The 13,592-nt window shown below is 42.5% G+C and overlaps 1 protein-coding gene across 2 annotated transcripts in view; it reads right to left on the minus strand.

The window, feature by feature from the left end:
* mycbp2 (MYC binding protein 2) overlaps positions 1-13,592 on the minus strand; it is a 318,384-nt gene that overhangs the window by 5,385 nt on the left and 299,407 nt on the right. For both annotated transcript variants that reach the window (XM_041843995.2, XM_041843996.2), the window contains 2 exons: positions 5,867-6,076; positions 185-292 (listed from right to left, as the gene is read on the minus strand). In XM_041843995.2, the coding sequence (XP_041699929.1) occupies positions 185-292; positions 5,867-6,076 (318 nt within the window). The remainder of the gene's footprint in view (positions 1-184; positions 293-5,866; positions 6,077-13,592) is intronic.

Consider the following 13,592-nt stretch of genomic DNA (forward strand, 5'->3'; position numbering starts at 1 on the left):
TTAAGTGATAGTGTCAGGAGTTCAAGAGTGTCAAGATGTGTCCCACTATCCAAACCCGGATACTATCAAGTATTCAGCAACGTATTGGCCATGCATACTAAGCAGTATGCTAGTGTGGATGCTGTTACACAGCCCAATGGAGTCAATGTCCTAAGGCCTTCTCTGGAGCTTTTCCTCCACCCACCTGTGCCCTGGACACATCTGAGCATGCGCCACAGATCAGCTCGCTGGGGTCATAGTCGTCTCCCTGTCCTGCCTCCGCGTCACAGCGCGCCTCTCCCCCAAAGTATGCCTGCAACAGAGGAAGGAAGGGAATGGGTCAGGGGATAAGCCTCCCAAAGTAGTTTATTAGAGACAAGTGAAACTGACTGACAGACCTCTGCGAAATATATTACTTTCCGAAACATTCCATGTAGGGGAACTGTATGCCTGCTGCTACCATATTTTCACAAGTCTAAGCCTATGCTAACATATGAATGTGGTCCTCTGTAGCTCAGCTGGTAGAGCACGGCGCTTGTAACGCCAAGGTAGTGGGTTCGATCCCCGGGACCACCCATACACAAAAAAAAAATGTATGCACGCATGACTGTAAGTCGCTTTGGATAAAAGCGTCTGCTAAATGGCTTATTATTATTATTATTATAATGTGGTCCTCTGTAGCTCAGCTGGTAGAGCACGGCGCTTGTAACGCCAAGGTAGTGGGTTCGATCCCCGGGACCACCCATACACAAAAATGTATGCACGCATGACTGTAAGTCGCTTTGGATAAAAGCGTCTGCTAAATGGCATATTAATTAAATTAATTAATTATTAATATTAATTAATTAATAATTAATTAATATTAACATATGGAATTGTTTTAAGATGGTCAGACAAAGGATCATTTGGCTATTTGATTTGGAAATGTAGGACCCCTTTAGCTATCCCCAAAATATATAAAAACAATATTTGATGAATTTGGCCTTACCGCTATTAGCCTATAGAAGAAATAGGGCATTCGGAAAGTATTCAGACCCCTTGACTTTTTCCACATTTTGTTACATTACAGCCTTATTCTAAAATTGATTAAATCGTTTTTCCCCCTCATCAATCTACACACAATACACCATAATGACAAAGCAAAAACAGGTTTTTATAAATGTTTGCAAATTCATAATTTTTTATGGTAGAGTGGCTTCCGTCTGGCCACTCTACCATGAAGGCCTGATTGGTGGAGGAGTGCTGCAGAGATGGGTGTCCTTCTGGAAGGTTCTCCCATCTCCACAGAGGAACTATGAAGCTCTTTCAGAGTGACCATCGGGTTCTTGGTCACCTCCCTGAGCAAGGCTCTTTTCCCCCGATTGCGCAGTTCAGCCGGGCGGCCAGCTTTAGGAAGAGTCTTGGTGGTTCCAAACTTCTTCCATTTAAGAATGATGGAGGCCCCTGTGTTCTTGGGGACCTTCAATGCTGCAGACATTTTTTGGTACCTATCTGCAGATCTGTGCCTCCACACAATCCTGTCTCGGAGCTCTACGGACAATTTCTTCGACCTCATGGCTTGGTTTTTGCTCTGACATGCACTGTCAACTGTGGGACCTTATATAGACAGTGTGTGCCTTTCCAAATCATGTCCAACCAATTGAATTTACCACAGGTGGACTCCAATCAAGTTGTAGAAATATCTCAAGGATGATCAATGTAAACAGGATGCACCTGAGCTCAATTTCGAGTCTCATAGTAAAGGGTCTGAATACTTGTGTAAATAAGGTATCTGTTTTTTATTTTTGTATAAATTATCAAACATTTCTAAAAACCTGTTTTTGCTTTGTCATTATAGGGTTCTGTGTGTAAATTGTTGAGACTAATTTTTTAAAATCCATTTTAGAACAAAATGTGGAAAAAGGGGTCTGAATACTTTCCAAATGCACTGAATAACAGATTCATACATCAAAAGGAATTGTGTTTTAAAGTGTCTGTCCTATATCTGAGATATATAAGAAAGATCAGGAATTTATATATTTTTTAAATTACCCATATTAACCCCTTTTTTGGGTTTCATTTTGGCGCCGGTCAATGTGACCGGCAAGATTTTAATTTACCGGACATTTGAGAAATTTACCGGACATCCATATGCATTGGGTACGTAACGCATTAGGGCGTCCACCCACTGTGCTCAAAATCACATTTAGATTTATTGTAATTAATCAGAATAGAATAGAAATTAACGTTTAATTGAAAAGCAAAACATTGCACGTTGCGCCTCTTAATCCCTGCTGTAAATCATAAATGAATATCATAAAAATAAAAAATAAATCGCCAAGAAGAACTAGTCACCTACATACACAGTAATAAAATAACTTCCAAATATTATATTTGTATCATAATTTGCAAACGACGTGTCCTATAGGCTATTTGTATTAACATTTTAATTAGTAAATAACAAAACACAGCTGTTTTCAAATACAAATCTAGGCCTCAAATTTAATTTAGCCTAGGCATTAACATTTTAATTAGGCCTAATAAATAACAAAACATGGCTGTCTACGAACACCAGGGCAGGCCGGTCATGGCTAGAAGGGATCCAGCTTATGTCAAATTAACGTCAGATTTGACTTTTCGTAACAGGTTAGGATAATTTACGTAGCAGCTTAGGAGAATTAGGTTAAGGTTAGGAAAAGGGTTAGCTAACTTTTGACGTTAATTTGACAAAAGCTGGATCCTTCTAGCCATGACCGGGCCAGCCCGCCCCACTCCCACTGCAATTCTACAAAAGTTTTTCACCTGCACCATCGTGAGCATCCTGACTGGTTGCATCACCGCTTGGTATGGCAACTGGTCGGCATCTGACCGCAAGACGCCACAGAGGGTAGTGCGCATGGCTCAGTACATCACATCCAGCCACCCAAGTCACAGTCTGTTCTCTCTGCTACCGCACGGCAAGCAGTACCAGAATGCCAAGTCTGGGACCAAAAGGCTCCTTAACAGCTTCTACCCATTTTACATTTTAGTCATTTAGCAGACGCTCTTATCCAGAGCGACTTACAGTTAGTGAGTGCATACATATACAGTGGGGAGAACAAGTATTTGATACACTGCCGATTTTGCATGTTTTCCTACTTACAAAGCATGTAGAGGTCTGTAATTTTTATCATAGGTACACTTCAACTGTGAGAGACGGAATCTAAAACAAAAATCCAGAAAATCACATTGTATGATTTTTAAATAATTAATTTGCATTTTATTGCATGACATAAGTATTTGATACATCAGAAAAGCAGAACTTAATATTTGGTACAGAAACCTTTGTTTGCAATTACAGAGATCATACGTTTCCTGTAGGTCTTGACCAGGTTTGCACACACTGCAGCAGGGATTTTGGCCCACTCCTCCATACAGACCTTCTCCAGATCCATCAGGTTTCGGGGCTGTCACTGGGAAATACGGACTTTCAGCTCCCTCCAAAGATTTTCTATTGGGTTCAGGTCTGGAGACTGGCTAGGCCACTCCAGGACCTTGAGATGCTTCTTACGGAGCCACTCCTTAGTTGCCCTGGCTGTGTGTTTCGGGTCGTTGTCATGCTGGAAGACCCAGCCAAGACCCATCTTCAATGCTCTTACTGAGGGAAGGAGGTTGTTGGCCAAGATCTCGCAATACATGGCCCCATCCATCCTCCCCTCAATACGGTGCAGTCGTCCTGTCCCCTTTGCAGAAAAGCATCCCCAAAGAATGATGTTTCCACCTCCATGCTTCACGGTTGGGATGGTGTTCTTGGGGTTGTACTCATCCTTCTTCTTCCTTCAAACACAGCGAGTGGAGTTTAGACCAAAAAGCTCTATTTTTGTCTCATCAGACCACATTACCTTCTCCCATTCCTCCTCTGGATCATCCAGATGGTCATTGGCAAACTTCAGACGGGCCTGGACATGCGCTGGCTTGAGCAGGGGGACCTTGCGTGCGCTGCAGGATTTTAATCCATGACGGCGTAGTGTGTTACTAATGGTTTTCTTTGAGACTGTGGTCCCAGCTCTCTTCAGGTCATTGACCAGGTCCTGCCGTGTAGTTCTGGGCTGATCCCTCACCTTCCTCATGATCATTGATGCCCCACGAGGTGAGATCTTGCATGGAGCCCCAGACCGAGGGTGATTGACCGTCATCTTGAACTTCTTCCATTTTCTAATAATTGCGCCAACAGTTGTTGCCTTCTCACCAAGCTGCTTGCCTATTGTCCTGTAGCCCATCCCAGCCTTGTGCAGGTCTACAATTTTATCCCTGATGTCCTTACACAGCTCTCTGGTCTTGGCCATTGTGGAGAGGTTGGAGTCTGTTTAATTGAGTGTGTGGACAGGTGTCTTTTATACAGGTAACGAGTTCAAACAGGTGCAGTTAATACAGGTAATGAGTGGAGAACAGGAGGGCTTCTTAAAGAAAAACTAACAGGTCTGTGAGAGCCGGAATTCTTACTGGTTGGTAGGTGATCAAATACTTATGTCATGCAATAAAATGCAAATTAATTACTTAAAAATCATACAATGTGATTATCTGGATTTTTGTTTTAGATTCCGTCTCTCACTGTTGAAGTGTACCTATGATAAAAATTACAGACCTCTACATGCTTTGTAAGTAGGAAAACCTGCAAAATCGGCAGTGTATCAAATACTTGTTCTCCCCACTGTATATTATTTTTTGAAGAATGAAGAAATTATATAACTGATGTTGGACAATCAAATTCGATATGTAAATAAACAACATTCGTTAAGGCTGGTTCATTGGGAGAAAGCTTATTGTACAATGCTCCTGGCCCGCGCCACGCATTTATAAAAGCACTTGTTTCCAAAGCTCAAATTATATCACTCTCTTTTTACAGTTCTACTGGATGATGTTAATAAATGTTATGTTTATTGTAATTTGAACTATCGTGGGGTCGTGACTTTTGTCATGTGTGATATATGTGGCTTATTGATAACTCTGTTTCCTACTATATGCAGTTGGCTGCCTATTGATTGAACATCTAGACATCCGATGTGAATAGTTGGCAACAATGTTTCGTTTCCAAGTGCTTCTGAATAAGCACCAATTGCGATGCGCATCAGCTTCGTTACTTTGTCCTCAAGAAGGCGCGATCTTGAGGCCGTCTTTACTCTGTTTTGGAGAAATAATTCCATCTCGGCGGGCACTCTGGAAATGGGGATAATCAACACAATCTTTTCCAATTTTGCCAAGTCGAGGTACACTTAGCTGAAGTCCCTTATGAGTACCTGGTGTCTTTTGTGTGAGTAAAAATAAAAACACACACAACCAACACTAATTTCCAAGCAGCTTGAGGATTTATTAGCCTATAAAGTATATTTGCCTTTGAAGTTGGAGCACATCGACTGTTATTTCCATCAATTAATAAAAACCATTATTTTGCAATGTATTTTTTTAGGGGGACAATTTGATTTATCGGCTTTTCATAAAAAGAATTATCGGCCAAAAGCTGGCATTTACCGGCTAACAGAAACCCTGTTCCGTATATACAGACGAGTCTTGTGTGCGTCCTACAGCAAAATATGTACGTGTTCGTGAGAGTCTAATCTTTCCATAGAGGGGTCATATTAGTTTGTAGGCTAAACTGTACAGACGTTTTTGTGAGAAGACCGATTTTCAGGATATCTCATTGTCTGACAAACACCACTGTAGTTCGGCCACCTTCCACCGCAGATGGGAAGGCTGCCATTTTCCATGCAAATGTTTATAATTGTTTTGCTTAAACTGATGTTTTGATTATGCTAATTAGGTTCTTTTTTCGAATTGACACAACACTGAATAGACTAACTTTAAACTTTATAAAGTGAACTAGCCCTTTAAGGGAAACATCCATTCTATTATGAAACTTAATTCTGATTACCTTCTTGCACTTGTAGCAGACGTAGTAGGCGTATCGGTTCATTGCGAAGCCGGCCGGATCGTTGTGGAAGCGGGCACCGGGCGTGGTGATGGCCTCGCTCTTGTGCAGCCCCTCGTACTCCATTCTCATCAGAGCTTTCCTCCGTACGTCCTCAAACAGCTCCTTGATAGGGTCCAGCAGGTCCTTGATGACCAAGTGGTTGATCTTGTTCTGGGAGGAAAAACGCAACAGTCAAGTCTCAAGTAAATTTTCTATCCTTAACTCGGTTCGCACAATGTTAGTTCAAACAAACTGAGCCAGAGCTGTTATGATCCAAGCAAGTTACATTGAAAATCAGGAAGATATGAATCTCTGTAAGGTCAATTGGTAAATTTGAGAACTCAAGTCCCCAACTCTACACAACTCATTGCAACATTGGAGTTTTTGTATTTTTTGTTTTGTTTTATTGACCAGATAGGACATTGGAGAGTAGACCATAAAGGTAGGAGGACTGTGAGTCAGAAGGGCAGAGGGATGAATTTGAGAATGGCGCCGGAGGGGATGGCTCCGGACCAATTGTGCTATTTTGTGTGTTTTTTTGCGCTGGTCCTAACTTTTTTGGTACATAATGTTTCGGCCATTGTTTCAAATGACCGAAAAGAGCTTCAGGACATCAAAACAGCGATGACTAACCTCGTTTTGGATGAGGACGTCTATTTCAACGAATCAGAGGCTAAATAAATAATTCACATCCCAGACCAGGCCCAAATCCCCGTCACTTGGAGGAGGTGGCGCAATAGGGGCCGGCATGCAGGATACCCAACGAGAATGCTACGGCAAGTGGTTAAGTTGCCCTTACACACTGTTCTATTGGCGAACATGCAATCACTGGAATGTAAACTGGACGAGCTCAGTTCGAGACTATCCTATCAACGTACTCTGAAGAACTGTAATAACCTATGTTTCATAGAGTCCTGGCTGAACAAGGACATGGAAAATATAAATGTAGCTGTTTTTTCTATGCATCGGCAGGACAGCTGCGTCGGGTAAGCTGAGGGGATAGGGGCGTGTCTCTGTCAACAACAGTTGGTGCGCGATCTCTAATATTAAGGAAGTCTCCAGGTTCTGCTCGCCTGAGTTAGATTACCTCACTATTTACCAAGAGAGTTTTCTCTATATTTTATATTTTTCATAGCTGTCTATTTACCACCAGACCAATGCTGGCACTAAGACCACACTCAATGAGCTGTATAGGGCCATAAGCAAACAAGAAAATGCTCACCCAGATGCGGCGCTCCTAGTGCCCAGGGATTTTAATGCAGGGAAACTGAAATCTGTTTTACCTCATTTCTACCAGCATCTCTCTTGTGCTACTAGAGGCAAAAAAAAACTCTAGATCACCTCTACTCTACACACAGAGACGTATACAAAGCCTTCCATTTGGCAAATCTGACCATAACTCCATCCTCTTAATTCCTGCTTACAAGCAAAAACTCAAACAGGATCTACCAGTGAAGCGCTCAATATGGAAGTGGTCAGATGAAGCGGACGCTAAGCTACAGGACTGTTTCGCTAGCACAGATTGGAAAATGTTCTGGGATTCATCCGATGGCATTGAGGAGTTTACCACATCAGTCACCGGCTTCATTAATAAGTGCATCGACGGCGTAGTCCCCACAGTGACCGTACGTAACCTAACCAAAAGCCATGGATTACAGGCAACATTCACACTGAGCTAAAGGCTAGAGCTGCTGCTTTCAAGGAGCGGGAAACATATCCGGACGCTTATAAGAAATCCCGCTACGCACTCCGATGAAACATCAAACAGGCAAAGTGTCAATACAGAACTAAGATCAAATCGTACTACACCGGCTCTGACGCTCGTCGGATGTGGCAGGGCTTGCAAACTATCACAGATTACAAAGGGAAACCCAGCTGCAAGCTGCCCAGTGACGCGAGTTAACCAGACTTAATGCCTTGAATGCTCAATTCGAGGCAAGCAACACGGAACCATGCATGAGAGCACCAGCTGTTCCGGACAACTGTGTGATCACGCTCACCATAGCCGAAGTGAGTAAGACCTTTAGGGCCAGACGGATTACCAGGACACGTACTCAGAGCATGCGCTGACCAGCTGGCAAGTGTCTTCACTGACATTTTCAACCTCTCCCTGACTCAATGTGTAAACCCCCTATGTTTCAAGCAGACCACCATAGTCCCGTGCCCAAGAACGCCAAGGTAACTTTGCTAAATGACTATCGCCCTGTAGCACTCACATCTGTAGCCATGAAATGCTTTGAAAGGCTGGTCATGGCTCACATTAACACCATCATCCCAAACACCCTGGACCCACTCCAATTCGCATACTGCCCCATCAGACCCACAGATGACACAATCTCTATTGCACTTCACACTGCCCTTTCCCACCTGGACAAAAGGAACACCTTCTTGAGAATGCTGGTCATTGACTACAGCTCAGCGTTCAACACCATAGTGCCCTCCAAGGTCATCACTAAGCTAAGGACCCTGTAGGATTAAACACATCCCACTGCAATTGGATACTGGACTTTCTGACGGGCCACCCCCAGGTGGTGAGGGTAGGCAAAAACATCTGCCACGCTGACCCTCAACATGGGGGCCCATCAGCTGTGCGTGCTTAGCCCCCTCCTGTACTCCCTGTTCACCCACCACTGCGTGGCCGCACACGACTCCAACACCATCATTAAGTTTGCCAACAACACGACAGTGGTAGGCCTGATCACTGACGATGATGATACAGCCTACAGGGAGGAGGTCAGAGACCTGGCAGTGTGGTGCCAGGACAACAACGTCAGCAAGACAAAGGAGCTGATCGCGGACTACAGGAAACCGAGGGCCGAAAACACCCCCACTCACATCGACAGGACTGTAGTGGAGACGATCGAGCGCTTCAAGTTCCTTGGTGTTCACATCATTAAGGACCTATAATGGTCCAAACACACAACCACAGTTGTGAAAAGTGCTTCTTCACCATCAAGAGGCTGAAAATATTTGGCATGGGCCCTCTGATCCTCAAAAAGTTCTACAGCTGCACAATTGAGAGCATCTTGACCACCTGCATCAGTGCTTGGTATGGCAACTGCTCGGCATCCGGCCGCAAGGCGCCACAGAAGGTAGTTCGTACGGCCCAACTCGTAAATGGAATGAAATACACCAAAACTGTGTAGCCTAGGTCGTGCAGTCCGCAAACAACATGGTGATTTAAATATTGACTGGCTTTCATCAGGCTGCCCACTCAAGAGAAAGTTTCAAACTGTAACTAGTGCCTGCAACCTGGTTCAGGTTATTAGTCAACCTACCAGGTAGTTACAAACAGCTCAGGAATGAAATCATCAACATGTATTGATCACATCTTTACTAATGCTGCTGAAATCTGTTTGAAAGCAGCATCTACAGTGAGAGAAAAAAGTATTTGATCCCCTGCTGATTTTTTACGTTTGCCCACTGACAAAGAAATGATCAGTCTATAATTTTTATGTTAGGTTTATTTCAACCGTGAGAGACAGAATAACAACAAAAAAATCCAGAAAACCGCATGTCAAAAATGTTATAAATTGATTTGCATTTTAATGAGGGAAATAAGTATTTGACCTCTCCGCAAAACATGACTTAGTACTTGGTGGCAAAACCCTTGTTGGCAATCACAGAGGTCAGATGTTTCTTGTAGTTGGCCACCAGGTTTGCACACATCTCAGGAGGGATTTTGTCTCACTCCTCTTTGCAGATCTTCTCCAAGTCATTAAGATTTTGAGGCTGACGTTTGGCAACTCGAACCTTCAGCTCCCTCCACAGATTTTCTATGGGATTAAGGTCTGGAGACTGGCTAGACCACTCCAGGACCTTAATGTGCTTCTTCTTGAGCCACTCCTTTGTTGCCTTGGCCGTACGTTTTGGGTCATTGTCATGCTGGAATACCCATCCATGACCCATTTCCAATGCCCTGGCAGAGGGAAGGAGGTTCTCACCCAAGATTTGACGGTACAAGGCCCCGTCCATCGTCCCTTTGATGCGGTGAAGTTGTCCTGTCCCCTTAGCAGAAAAACACCCCCAAAGCATAATGTTTCCACCTCCATGTTTGACGGTGGGGATGGTGTTCTTGGGTTCATAGGCAGCATTCCTCCTCCTCCAAACACGGCGAGTTGAGTTGATGCCAAAGAGCTCGATTTTGGTCTCATCTGACCACAACACTTTCACCCAGTTCTCCTCTGAATCATTCAGATGTTCATTGGCAAACTTCAGACTGGCCTGTATATGTGCTTTCTTGAGCAGGGGAACCTTGCGGGCGCTGCAGGATTTCAGTCCTTCACGGCATAGTGTGTTACCAATTGTTTTCTTGGTGACTATGGTCCCAGCTGCCTTGAGATCATTGACAAGATCCTCCCGTGTAGTTCTGGGCTGATTCCTCACCGTTCTCATGATCATTGCAACTCCACGAGGTGAGATCTTGTATGGAGCCCCAGGCCGAGGGAGATTGACAGTTATTTTGTGTTTCTTCCATTTGCGAATAATCGCACCAACTGTTGTCACCTTCTCACCAAGCTGCTTGGCAATGGTCTTGTAGCCCATTCCAGCCTTGTGTAGGTCTACAATCTTGTCCCTGACATCCTTGGAGAGCTCTTTGGTCTTGGCCATGGTGGAGAGTTTGGAATCTGATTGATTGATTGCTTCTGTGGACAGGTGTCTTTTATACAGGTAACAAGCTGAGATTAGGAGCACTCCCTTTAAGAGTGTGCTCCTAATCTCAGCTCGTTACCTGTATAAAAGACACCTGGGAGCCAGAAATCTTTCTGATTGAGAGGGGGTCAAATACTTATTTCCCTCATTAAAATGCAAATCAATTTATAACATTTTTGACATGCGTTTTTCTGGATTTTGTTGTTGTTATTCTGTCTCTCACTGTTCAAATAAACCTACCATTAAAATTATAGACTGATCATTTCTTTGTCAGTGGGCAAACGTACAAAATCAGCAGGGGATCAAATACTTTTTTCCCTCACTGTAAATCCATCGGATGTAGTGATCACAATATAGTAACCATATCTAGGAAAACCTAAGTTCCAAAGGCTGGGCCTAATATAGTGTATAAGAGGTCATACAATACGTTTTGTACTGTTTCCTATGTTGTTGATGTAAATAATATTTGTTGGTCTGTGGTGTGTAATGAGGAGCAACCAGACGCTGCACTTGACACATTTATGAAATTGCTTATCCCAGTTACTAATAAGCATGCCCCCAATAAGAAAATGACTGTAAAACTGTTAAATCCCCATGGATTGATGAGGAATTGGAAACTTGTATGGTTGAGAGGGATGAGGCAAAAGAAATGGCAAATAGGTCTGGCTGTACAACCGATTGGCAAACGCACTACAAATTGAGAAATCATGTGACTAAACTGAATAAAAAGAAGAAGAAACTATGAAATGAAGATAAATGACAAAGAATTATAGTAAAACGCTCTGGAGCACCTTAAATTACATTTTGGGAAAAAAGGCAAACTCCCCTCCATCATTCATTGAATCAGATGGCTCATTCATCACTAAACCCAACTACTTTAATGATTTTTCCATTGGCAAGATTAGCAAACTTAGGCATGACATGCCAGCAACAAAATACGTGTGGAAGAGGTGAAAATGATTGGCTCAAACTTAATCTTGTGAAATCTGTTGTGAATGTATGGTAATGTTTTTAAAAATGTATAACTGCCATAATTTTGCTGGACCCCAGGAAGAGTAGCTGCTGCGTTGGCAGCAGCTAATGGGGATCCATAATAAATACAAATACATGTGAACACTAAAAAAATTTCCAATTTCAACTTATTTTAGAATAAATAGGCCCTATATATCTTTCTATCAGGACTGTTGAAAAATATTTTATATTTTGAAAATACAAAATACAGCTCTTTAAAGAATCCTGTTATAAAATACAGTACCAGTCAAAAGTTTGGACACATCTACTCATTCAAGGGTTTTCTGTATTTTTTTAAAACTATTTTCTACATTGTAGAATAATAGTGAAGACATCAAAGCTATGAAATAGCACATATGGAACCATGTAGTAACCAAAAAAGTGTTAAATCAAAATATATTTTCGATTTGAGATTCTTCAAAGTAGCCACCCTTTGCCTTGGTGACAGCTTTGCACACTCTTGGCATTCTCTCAACCAGCTTAATGAGGAATGTTTTTCCAACAGTCTTGAAGGAGGTCCCACATATGCTGAGCACTTGTTGGCTGCTTTTCCTTCACTCTGCGGTCCAACTCATCCCAAACCATTTCAATTGTGTTGAAGTTGGGTGATTGTGGAGGACAGGTCATCTGATGCAGCACTCCATCACTCTACTTGGTCAAATAGCCCTTACACAGCCTGGAGGTGGGGTTCGGGTCATTGTCCTGTTGAAAACCAAATGATACTCCCACTAAGCCCAAACCAGAGGGGATGGTGTAGATAACACCTTTGATGATACAGTGGTAGCAATACATGGTTAACATCTACAACCGGACAGCCCAACACTGTTCCTGGAGAGCTACCGTCCTGTAGGTTTTTGCTACAACCCTAATCTAGCACACCTGATTATAATAATTAGCAGGTTGATAAGATGAATCAGGTTAGTAACACCTGGGGTTGGAGGGAAAACCTACAGGAGGGTAGCTCTCCAGGAACAGGGTTGGGCAACCCTTATCTACAGAAACGACTGAAATACCAAAGGTGGAGGTGTTGCCGTTTATATTCAGAACAACATTCCTGTAAAGCTTAGAGAGGATCTCATGTTAAATACTGTTGAAGTAATATGGCTGCAGGTTCATCTGCCTTACCTAAAGCCCATTCTGGTGGGAAGCTGCTATAGACCACCAAGTGCTAACAGTCAGTATCTGGATAACATGTGAAATGCTTGATCATGTATGTGATATAAATAGAGGTATAATTTCTGGGTGATATAAATATTGACTGGCTTTCATCAGGCTGCCCACTCAAGAGAAAGCTTCAAACTGTAACTAGTGCCTGCAACCTTATTCAGGTTATCAGTCAACCTACCAGGTTAGTTATCAACATGTTTTGATCACATCTTTACTAATGCTGCAGAAATGTACTTTAAAGCAGTATCCAAATCCATCGGATGTAGTGATCACAATATAGTAGCCATATCTAGGAAAACCAAAGTTCCAAAGGCTGGGCCTAATATAGTGTATAAGAGGTCATACAATAAGTTTTGTAGTGATTCCTATGTTGTTGATGTAAATAATATGTGTTGGTCTGTGGTGTGTAATGAGGAGCAACCAGATGCTGCACCAGATGCTGCACATGAAATTGCTTATCCCAGTTACTAATAAGCATGCACCCATTAAGAAAATGACTGTAAAAACTGTTGAATTCCAGTGGATTAAAGAGGAATTAAAAAATCGTATGGTTGAGAGGGATGAGGCAAAAGGAATGGCAAATAAGTCTGGCTGCACAACCGATTGGCAAACTTACTGCAAATTGAGAAATCATGTGACTAAACTGAGTAAAAAAAAAAAGAAGAATCTACACTATGCAACAAAGATAAATGACAAAGAATGATAGTAAAGCGTTGGCGCACCTTAAATGAAATGTTGGCAAAAATGGCAAACACTGCTCCATCATTCATTGAATCAGATGGCTCATTCATCACAAAACCCACTGATATTGCCAACTACTTTAAATGATTCTTTCATTGGCAAGATTAGTCAATGT

The sequence above is a fragment of the Coregonus clupeaformis genome, chromosome 23, assembly GCF_020615455.1.
Source record: "Coregonus clupeaformis isolate EN_2021a chromosome 23, ASM2061545v1, whole genome shotgun sequence".
In the NCBI taxonomy this organism is placed as follows: Eukaryota; Metazoa; Chordata; class Actinopteri; order Salmoniformes; family Salmonidae; genus Coregonus; species Coregonus clupeaformis.